The 10,722-nt window shown below is 42.7% G+C and overlaps 1 protein-coding gene across 1 annotated transcript in view; it reads left to right on the top strand.

Moving 5' to 3' along the window:
* LOC104522134 (SH2 domain-containing adapter protein B) overlaps positions 1–10,722 on the top strand; it is a gene marked incomplete at both ends in the record, with an annotated part of 36,916 nt that overhangs the window by 6,747 nt on the left and 19,447 nt on the right. Inside the window, one exon of the mRNA XM_010164344.1 lies at positions 8,637–8,754. Within this exon, the coding sequence (XP_010162646.1) occupies positions 8,637–8,754 (118 nt within the window). The remainder of the gene's footprint in view (positions 1–8,636; positions 8,755–10,722) is intronic.

Here is a 10,722-nt window from a genome sequence, read left to right as displayed (position 1 = left end):
CAGGATTTCAAGCCACCTCACTGTCTGCTTGTCCTGCCTATACACCAACAGCTTGTACACAAGGATCTTATGGGAGACAGTGTCAAAAGCCTTACTGAAGTCCAGGCAGACAATATCCACTGCTCTCCCCTTGTCTGCTAGGGCAGTCATTTGGACTTCCTGACCATAGTTTTCAGTTCTGGCTAAAAGTGTATCATATTCCTTTGCAGGAAGTTGTTAGGATTTAAAAGCTGGGATTGTAATGTACTTGTCCTTTAAGAGATAATTATTTCATAATGAGCAGCATTTTGCACTCCTCCTGTGCAGTGGAGGCAGAACTGTGCAACCATTCTGGATATTGACGCTGCAAGTTGCAAGATACATTTCCACAGGACAGGACTTACCTGATGCTGCAGGAAATAGCTCAGTTCCGCATAGGCTGCCATGGACTGCGAGTACTTGTGATGTTTTCCATTGGAGGGATGGAAATCCAGCTTAAAGTTAATTGCTTGGTAATATTTGACTCTAAAAAATATCTACAGTCTGTTTGGTCTGGATTTTAAAAACCTGCAGAGCTGCTTTGTTTCTGTAGCTGAATTCCATACACTGATGTCAAACAGTAATGCTTGAATTCTGTTGTGGATTACAAAAATACTAGATGTTGGATTGTCAGTGGCTATATTCCCAAAGGATTTCAAAGCGTTTCACAGGCTTTGTGTGAGAGTGATAGTGACCACTGGGGAACTTCAGCTACTTACAATTTATAACATATTTCTTTTTGAGTGTGGACTAAAGGCTGCTGAAGGGAGCTACAGGAATCATAGAATCATAGAATGGTTAGGGTTAGAAGGGACCTTAAAGATCATCTCGTTCCAACCCTCCTGCTCAGCAGGGACACCTTCCACTAGATCAGGTTGCTCAAAGCCTCATCCAACCTGGCCTTAAACACTTCTAGGGAGGGGGCATCCACAGCTTCTCTGGGAAACCTGTTCCAGTGTCTGACCACCCTCACAGGAAAGAATTTCTTCCTTCTAATCTAAACCTGCCCTCTTTCAGTTCAAAGCCATTTCCCCTTGTTCTGTCACTACCTGCCCTTGTAAAAAGTCCCTCCACAGCTTTCTTGTTGCCCCCCTTCAGGTACTGGAAGGCCGCTATAAGATCTCCCCAGAGCCTTCTCTTCTCCAGGCTGAACAGCCCCAACTCTCTCAGCCTGTCCTCATAGGAGAGGTGCTCCAGCCCTCGGATCATCCTCGTGGCCTCCTCTGGACTTGTTCTAACTGCTCCATGTCTCTCTTGTGTTGGGGGCTCCAGAACTGGACGCAGTATTCCAGCAGGGGCCTTACGAGAGCAGAGTAGAGGGGGAGAATCACCTCCCTTGACCTCCTTGCCACACTTCCTTTCATGCAGCCCAGGAAAATGACTGAAGTAATTTTAACTGCTGATCTGGCATGAGGGAAGAGAGACTGAATTGTGGCATATAGGGAGGAGATGTCAAGTCCAGAGAGAACTTTTGTTAGAGTCCTAAGCTGTGATGTAGGGATCCTGGCTCATCAGGGAATAAGGTTTATCTTAGGATTGTTTTTCCGTGGTCCATTGTGGACTGAGTGCTGGGCTATAGTGTCTGTCTGCCTCATGAAACAGGCTTGAGTAAAGCTGAATACTAGACTGGAGAGTGGGGAGTTCTGGAGTGATTTTCCACCTAGGATAGTGCAATTCAGTGAGTCCTGAGTCATGTGGGGGAACAAGCTAATCATACAAAGTTTTCCACCACCATTGTGTTATTAGGAAAATTGTAAGGGGGAATGTGGTTGGTCACTCTTTGTCTAGAGAAACCGTGTGAAAATAGGCAGCTGTTCGTGGCTTGATATATCCAGGTTATTGTACTGGTCTTCTAGCTGTAGTACAGTATTGTAGAATGGCTCTCTTGCAGCTGGAAAGCCTGCGCAGAGGTGCTTTGAAGGTAGAGCATTTAGTGTGCCAGAGGAGTCAACATGATCCTATTGCTTAAGGGAAGGTGGAAGGGCTCACAGTTTGCAGTGGCAGCTGGAGGTGAGACTGAAACACCCTGACTTCAGAAATGGCTAGCTGTGCGCAGACCTCTGGGCAGAACTAGAGCATGGTGGCTGTTTCTCTTTACAGGGTGATAGGCTGGAGCTACACAGCTAGGCCTGTCTGAGCCGGCAGAAGGGTACCCCTCTTTCTCTCCTCCCTTTCTGGTGCAGAAGGAGGAGCCATATGTCCCTACTGCTGCCCAGCAGGGTGGTGCCTTATATTAGAGAGGTCAGGTATACCCCTGGAAGGATATCACTGCATGCAGTAGCCTTCCAGATCCTAGCACTGGCATGCCGATTACAAGCTTGCCTTGTGTATTTTGCAGTTGGTTTACCTCTTACTTCTTCGTAAGTTCACCACTTAATCTTTCTGTCTGTTGATTGTTATGAAGATCTATACTCAAAAAAGCCAGCTGTGGGAGAGAGAGAAGTAATCCATTGCTTTCACATGTCTTTGCTGATTCAGTACTGATGACTTTGACCTGGTTCTAGCAGCTGACAACTTCATGGAGATGGAAGAGAAAGCTGCATATTGTAGATGCAGGACGACTCCACACTGGAGCAGGAGGCTGTCCCCAGTGGAGGCTGTGGCTATGTTGAGAGCTTGTGACAGAGCAAGAAGACCCAGAGATGCTCAATGCCAGAGTGGGTGAAGGAGGTGTGCCAGACCAGAGATCCATCTCCAGCCTGTGGAGGTCCACATGCTGGAGCTGGGAGCTGTGCCTGAAGAGGTCCATGACTCTGTGGGAAGCCTGCATTGGAACACTTTTTTTCCTGAACTATTTTAGCCCGTGGGAGGGCTGCTGAGAAGAGCAGCATAGACAACTGACCACAACCCCCATTCCCCCCTGTGCCGCTGGTGGGGGAAAGTAGAGGAATTGGGAGCAAAGTAATTTGAGCCCGGGAAGAAGGGAGGGGTGGGGGAAGGTGTTGTAAGCTGTGGTTGTTATGTCTCACTATCCTACTCTGATTGATTGATTGGTAACAAATTAAATTGATTTTTCTTCCCCAAGTTGAGTCTATTTTGCCCATGACCATAATGACTGAGTGGGCCCTCCCTGTCCTTATTTCAACCCATGAGCCCTTTGTTGTCTTTCTCTCCCCATATCATCTGGTGGGGGGTGAGTGAAGGACTGCATGGTCTTAGCTGAGGCTGAAATCTCTTCAACTGATTAAGCTAATAGGAGACAAGGAGGAGGTATATTGTTTAACCTCTTTAAAAGGTAGTAACAGTCTGCATATGGTGAAATGTTGAATAAGGCTAAATTGGATAGTGAAAGAAAAAAAAAAATCTACCTAAAAATTAATGCAGTGTTGGAGTTTGCATGGGTGACTAAAGAAGGCAGATGAAAAGAGTCAAAATGCCAACAGCAGATTTATTGCCTTTCAGGTTCTGACTTTAAATACAAGTGAAAACTACATGGTAGATACAATGTATTGCCCGTGGAAGGATTTTTCTAAATTACTGAGCTGAATTTAGAACAGTCCATCAGTGTGGTACTTGCATGTCTTCCATCTTCATGGAAACCATAATATCTGTGAATGGAATCCAAATGCCTACTTAATCACATCCTCTGGTCTACACATCTTCTGTCTCTCTGGCCATGCATCTTCTGTCTGATCTGAAACTATTGCTGTAATCTACCAGTTTTATTTAAGTAAATTTAGATTTTCTTCTTACATATGTTGAAATGATTTGTAAGGTTTTGAAATCTACATTATATGTATGTACATACAGATACATATAGAAAAATGTGGTTAATATGTAAAACATATAATTATTAGATGTCATTTTACGTACATAAATATGTATGTTGCTGAGAAACAGGTTGTGGACCTTCTGTCTTTGGAGACTTTGAAAACTTGTGTGGGCAAGACCTTGAACAACCTTGTCTAGCTTTCCTATTGCCCCTGCTTTGAGCAGAAGAATGGTTTAATTGTCTTCAGAGATCTCATGGAACCTAAGTCTTAATGTAACTCCAATGTTCAAAAACTGACCTAGAGCCTGAGTGTTGCCGACAGACTTATGATGTTAATATAGTGCATTCCTGTAAGGACAGTAGTGCAGGATCAAAGGTACACTTCTGTCAAGCTGGAGTGCTTTTCCCCATTCTGTAGATGAATCCGTGTAGTAAATGAATGTGGAGTTAGTCTGACAATAGTCTCTAAAGCATAAAAGCATCCCTTCTGTAGTAGTTTAACTTGGCTGGCAGCCAAAAACCACATAGCCACTTGCTCACCTACCCTCGCTGCCTTCCTCCTCTACCAAGGGAATAGGGGAGAGAATTGGAGGCATAAAGGTAAGGAGACTTGTAGATTGAGATAAGAACAATTTAATGATTGGAGTAAAATAAACTTAAAATAATAATGGTAATAAGAATGATAATGATAATAATATATATAAATGAGAGATGCACAGGAGAATTGCTCACCACCCACTGAGAACGATCCCAGAGGAGTGAAAAGGAACCCTGAACCTGAAACCGCAATCCTGGAAGAGCAAGCCCAAGAGATCCCTGAGAGAATCCCCCCACTTTCCAGTCAACCCTCATGTATATACTGAACATGTCATTATATGATATGGGCTATCTCATTAGCATATCCAAATGCCACTTTTGGGTTTTGCTGATTACTACAGTTTTCCCCCCAGTCCTTTGCACTTGCAGACTAGCAAAACACAAAGTCCCTGGACTTCCAACAACAACTACACCATTAGCATATTATCAACATTCTTCTCATAACAAATCCCCTACTGAAACCGAAACACAGTGCTATCCTAGCTACTAAGAAGAAAATTAACTCTATCCTAGCAAAACCTGGACACCTTCTTATTCAGCAGCATGAAAGAACGAATAGGGCTTTGTGCAGATCAAATGCATGTTTATCCAGTTGGGCATGGCTGAGTGAGTCAATGGGAGGGAATGATGTTGTGAGGACGCTGAAGCAGGACTAAGTACTTGTGGTGATCAGCAAGAAGGAATGAATTGTGCTTGCTTCTGTTGTTCACTGAATTTTCATATGAGTGTGTACAGGTGCTGTGTTAGTTAAGTCTGCATGTGAACACAGTAGTACTGAGTCACTGAGTGTGGCTAAAAGAGCATTACACAATTCTGTTTCAACGTTTCAGCCACCATAAATCTAGGTTTCTTACTATTGCATGATAGCACATATATTATCTTCAGCCTTTCCTTCAAAACTTCTCAGATAAGGAAACAGCTCTATATTACACCTTTTTAGACATGCAACTTCAGGCAAACTTGCAAGGAAACTGTTACCATTAGGACTGTTCTAATGTAATGTATATGTGAAAATGAAACATTCTATAGACAGAATAAGATTGTGCCATTTGAAAGGGTATTTTAACTATGAATGAGAAATCAGGCACAGTAAGAACATGTATTGGAATTTACGCAAATAGCTTTTAGTCAGATTAATGAGAAGAAAGGATATAGAAAGGAAAAGAGTGAATCTGTATTTCTCTTTTTAACTATGAAGTTCACTAGTAAACTTCTGGTTTGCAGTCTGATGTTGTGGTGGTTGATTTGCCATTGTATTTGCTTGGATCACTGAAGAAATGCCTATTCTGTATTTTTTTACAAGCTCCTTTGCTGTGCAAACTCAATGACAGTTTCGTGTAGGAAAGAAGCTTAGATCACAGAATAACAGAGTGATTGAGGTTGGAAGGGACCTCTGAAGCAGGGACTCCTAGAGCACATGAACGAGGATTTTGTCCAGATAGTTTTTGTATATTTCCAGGGAGGGAGACTCTATAACCTCTCTGGGCAGCCTGTTCCAGTGCTCAGTCACCTTCACAGTAAAGAAGTTCTTCCTTATGTTCAGGTAGAACTTTCTGTGCTGCAGTTTATGCCCGTTGCCTCTTGTCCTATTGTTGGGTGAGAAAAGTCTGGCCCGGTCCTCTGGACACTCTCCCTTTAGATATTTATAAACATTGATCAGATCCCCTCTAAGTCGTCTTTTCTCCAGGCTGAACAGTCCCAGCTTCCTCAGCCTTTCCTCATATGAAATATGCTCCAGTCCTTGAATTATCTTAGTCGCCCTTCACTGGACACACTCCAGGAGTTCCATGTCCTTCTTGTACTGGGGAGCCCAGAACCTGACACAGTACTCCAGGTGAGACCTCAGCAGGGCGAGTGGAAGAGGAGGATCACCTCTCTCGACCTGCTGGCAACACTCTTCCTAATACAACCCAGGATACCATCAGCCTTCCTGGCCACAAGAGCACACTGCTGGCTCATATTTAACTTGTTGTCCACCAGGACTCCCAGGTCCTTTTCTGCAGGGCTGCTTTGCAGGAGGTCAGCCCCAACCTGTACTGGTGCATGGGGTTATTCCTTCCCGTTTGCAGGACTCAGCACTTCCCCTTGTTGAACCTCATGAGGTTCCTCTGCCCATCTCTCCAGCCTGTCGAGGTCCCTCTGAACAGCAGCGCAGCCATCTGGTGTATCCAACACTCCTCTCAGTTTAGTATCATCAGCAAATTTGCTGAGGAGGCACTCTGTTCCTTCATCTAAGTAACTGATTAATAGGTTGAACATCACTGGACCAAGTATTGACCCCTGTGGGACACCACTGGGTACAGGCTTCCAGCTTGATTCCACACCACCAATGACAATCCTCTGAGCTCTGCCATTCAGCCAGTTCTCAATCCACTTCACTGTCAAATCACCAAGTCCACGCTTCCTGAGTTTGCCAATGAAGATGTCATGGGAGACATTATCAAAAGCCTTGCTCATGTCCAAGTATACAAGATCCACTGCCCTCCCCTTGTCTATCCAGCCAGTTTACCTGAACTAGAAGGCAATCAGGTTAGTTAAGCATGATTTCCCTTTGGTGAATCCATGCTGACTGCCCCTGATAACTTTCTTGTCTTTCACATGCTTAGAGATGGCCTCCGGGATGAGCTGTTCCATGACCTTTCCAGGGACTGAGGTAAGGCTGACTGACCTGTAGTTCTCTAGGTCCTCCTTCTTACCCTTCTTGAAGACAGGGTTGACATTTGCCTTCTTCCAGTCTTCAGGAACCTCTCTTGATTGCCATAACTTCTCAAAGATGATCAATAGTGGCCTAGCAATGATGTCAGCCAGCTCCCCCAGCACATGTGGGTGCCTCCCATCAGGGCCCATGGACTTGTGGGTGTTAAGGTTGCATAGTCGATCTCTAACCCAATACTCATAGACTAAGGGAAAGCCTTCCCGACTCTCTCACTGGTCTCTTGGGTCAGGGATTCCTGAGGGGTGGCCTTGGCAGTGAAGACTGAAGCAAAGAAGGCATTCAGTAACTCTGCCTTCTCCGTGTCCTTTGTTACCAGGTACCCTGCCCTTGTCTCTAAACATCCTTGTATGTGTCCCTGCCTACCAGCAGTTGGTTATAGTGTCTGATTCTCAAACATTCATGCAGAGCTCTACCCCATGTCAAAGAACATGGTTTTAATTCTTATTCCTTTTCTTCTCTGTGTCAGTGATAAGCCACAGGTCTTTAACCATAGCCCTGACAAATGCAGTGAATTGAGACATAAATTTGGAATCGCAATCTCTGCCCGAGGCCTTCTGGGGATTCCCTGAGAGCTGTGATTCATTTTGACAACTAGGACCCACATGAAGGGTGGCTGGATTTAGCAGAGGAGAGGCAAGTTAACTATGTCCTGCTCCAAAGGTCGGACCCTGTGTGTGAATGCCCTCTTTAGCTGGCAGTTAGAAAACCTCAGCATGTTGCCACTCATCTGATTGTGTCTAAGACAAATGTGGCAGGTACAGCATTAAATCCTGGGTAGACTGGCTAGTTGAGACTTCTGGGAGAGACCATAGAATCATGGAATCATTTTGGTTGGAAAGGACCTTTAAGATCATTGAATCCAACCATAAACCTAACACTGCCAAGTTCATGTCTAAGCCATTTCCCTAAGCACTAAATCTACATGTCTTTTACATACCTCCAGGGATGGTTACTTAGTCTGACCTACTGCGTATAGGCTTGGAAGATGAGCTTGCTAAGGTAAAAGTAATTTATGGGGAGATAGCACAAAACCTTGCAAAACAGGAACCCTTTTTCTGGCTGGGATCTCTGAGAACAGAAGAAATTATCTTGTGTAATGGGATTGTGAGAAGGAATTACAAAGTTTCTTATTAATGCAGTGAAAAGAATAGCCTTTGAGTATTTCTTTGAAAAAAAATTAGCAATATCTTCAGTTGTAGCTGATAAACCTAAAACCAGAGGGGGTGAAGTAAGTGCAAGTGAAAGTGTGCTTTTTTGCTGAATATTAGCAAACTTCTCTGATAAGAATTGTGCTGGATTGAATGTGGTGACTGACTGGATCTTTCTAATTTGTCCATCCCATTTATTCCATATCTTGTGCTAGTCAGAATCTTGACATAGAGTCTGCCTTTGTGAGGTTTCTTGTATGAACAGGAGCACACTTCTATTTCAGCACCATTTAGTAACTGATTTGTGGCAATTGTGTGTTTGTCCTCTGATTTCAGACTGTACTTCGAAGATAGCATAGGATGCAGATGTGTGAAACTGTGTTACTGCCTTTAGTTTGTAAATCTGACTGGAGATTCTAGTAACAGTTACTTTCTTGTCTTTCAGGTATTGATAGCTGATGACTACTCAGATCCATTTGATGCCAAAAGTGAGTTGAACAGAATGGGAAAAGGGGAAAACACTGGCTATATGGAACCATATGAAGCCCAGAGAATAATGACTGGTAAGAAAAGACAGTTGCATATGTGAACTTTAATTGCATGGCAGTTCACATGGAATGTGAGCTGCTATGAAACAGACATGTCTTTTGGCATGCAAAACCATGTTTCTGAAGATGCTTAGGTAGTCAACAGTAAACGCCATGGAGGTTTTTCATGCCCTGGTATCTAAAAATACTGCTCTGGACCTCACTATCGAGTATAGATCATTTGTACTGTCATGTGCAAAGATGAAAATGTGAGCAGTGGGAATTGGAGTGTATATTGCTCAGCTAGGCAATGTCAAAGCTGTCATCTGTGTATGTAGCAGGGAAGGCCAAAACAGGACATTCTGTTAGTTCACTTAAAAACAGTTATCAAATTGCTTATGGCCTTGTTTTCCTAGATGAGATTCAGACTTCTTGGTCTTCCATCTGTTGAAGGAGGGCTGCAAAGCTACATCTTTGTGTAGCTTCCTTCCTTCCTCGCTTCTTTCCTTCCTTCCTTCCTTCCTTCCTTCTTTCCTCAGTTCTCTGATGGTTTTTTTGTATTGTCAAAATGAGACACTTCATGATGCCTGTGAGCCTTTAACTGCTGTTCTTGGTAGCATCCTTCCTTCTCTGTTACGTAGGGAGCTGGTGAATGCTCGTATTGTAGGAGTTCAGACTGTTTGAACCCTTTGTCCTAGCATTATATGACTCTATTGTCTTTGTATTTTTGTCATATTATTTGCATCCATTTCCTACTTATTGGCTGTGCAGGCTGTAAACTTTTCTGGGGTATGGGGCCATATATTTTTAATTTATGATGATTTGACTCAACCAACACACATCTTTGTGCAGACTAATTGTGCATTTCTTGGATTTGTACAGCAGGCCCTCTTTTTCTCACTATGAAGTAAAAGTCACTCTTGTGCCCAATTAAGTTGATTGTATGCTTTCCTTTTCTATTGGCAGCTCCTGTTTTGGGCCCTCAGGAAAGATTAATCAGTGGGGGAAGATGAGGCTGTTGGATGCAAAGATCCTTTTTTCATGCAAGTGTTTCTATTTTTCTTTTCTTAAGTAGCATTTCTGAAGAGAGACAAAGGAAATGACATGTAGGCTATATTGTTTGGAAGTTTTCAGTATCTATAATTATAGAGGGGCTGGGAGCTTTTATTTCTCATTGATATAAATCTGTTCATTCTAGTTGAGTAATTTCTCAGAAAAACAAATTAGTCCCAATAAGTTCTTAGTCTTTATGCAACAGTGATGAGCATTTGTGTTTTTAACTATTAAGTTTACAGTGCTTTGATTTCTTTCTTCCTGTGTTTAGGACAGAAGCTTATTCTATCTCTTTTTCCATATTAGCCATAATAAATGGAATGTTTTATTGGGCAATACTGGATGGCTTAGCTAAAGTAAGGGACAGCAAATTTGTGTACCTTTAAAATTGCAAGACACCCTTTTGCCAAATTGGTGTTTGGTGCAGCTGATAAGCTGTATATCTACTCTGTATGTTATTATAAAGCAAACATGAGAAGCTCTTAAAGATGCTAAAAGCACTTTCAAAACTGAGGTTTAATTGTGTATGATATCATAAGTGTTCTGAATATGCATTTGATTGATCCAGTAGAAGATGCTTGATACCTCCAGGAAGATGTTTAAAGTTTTGAGATTGGAGTATTTGGTTTCCAGTCATCTTGTCCTAATGCTGGTAGAAATAGAGGAAGTCTTCCCATAAGCCTCATTGAGGTCAGGTTATATTCCACTATATTCAAGCACGTAGTTTCATGTTTGCTTTTTTTATTGCACAGATGTTGCCTGTGCATTTTACTTGACAAATGAAAATCCAAAGGCATCTTTTTGGAGAGTTTTTAAGATTCAGTTTGTATTTCCCAAGTGAGTTCTACTATGTATCTACTACTTCTAAAGAAGACCTTTGGACTGCAATTTGGTTGGCCTCAAAATGTTTACTGCTTTGTTTGTTATATTTGTTTGTTAGCTCTGCTGTCT

The sequence above is a fragment of the Antrostomus carolinensis genome, unplaced genomic scaffold, assembly GCF_000700745.2.
Source record: "Antrostomus carolinensis isolate BGI_N321 unplaced genomic scaffold, ASM70074v2 scaffold443, whole genome shotgun sequence".
NCBI lineage: Eukaryota > Metazoa > Chordata > Aves > Caprimulgiformes > Caprimulgidae > Antrostomus > Antrostomus carolinensis.
The sequence above is the reverse complement of the archived record's forward strand: the minus strand, read 5'-3'. Positions and strand labels throughout refer to the sequence as shown.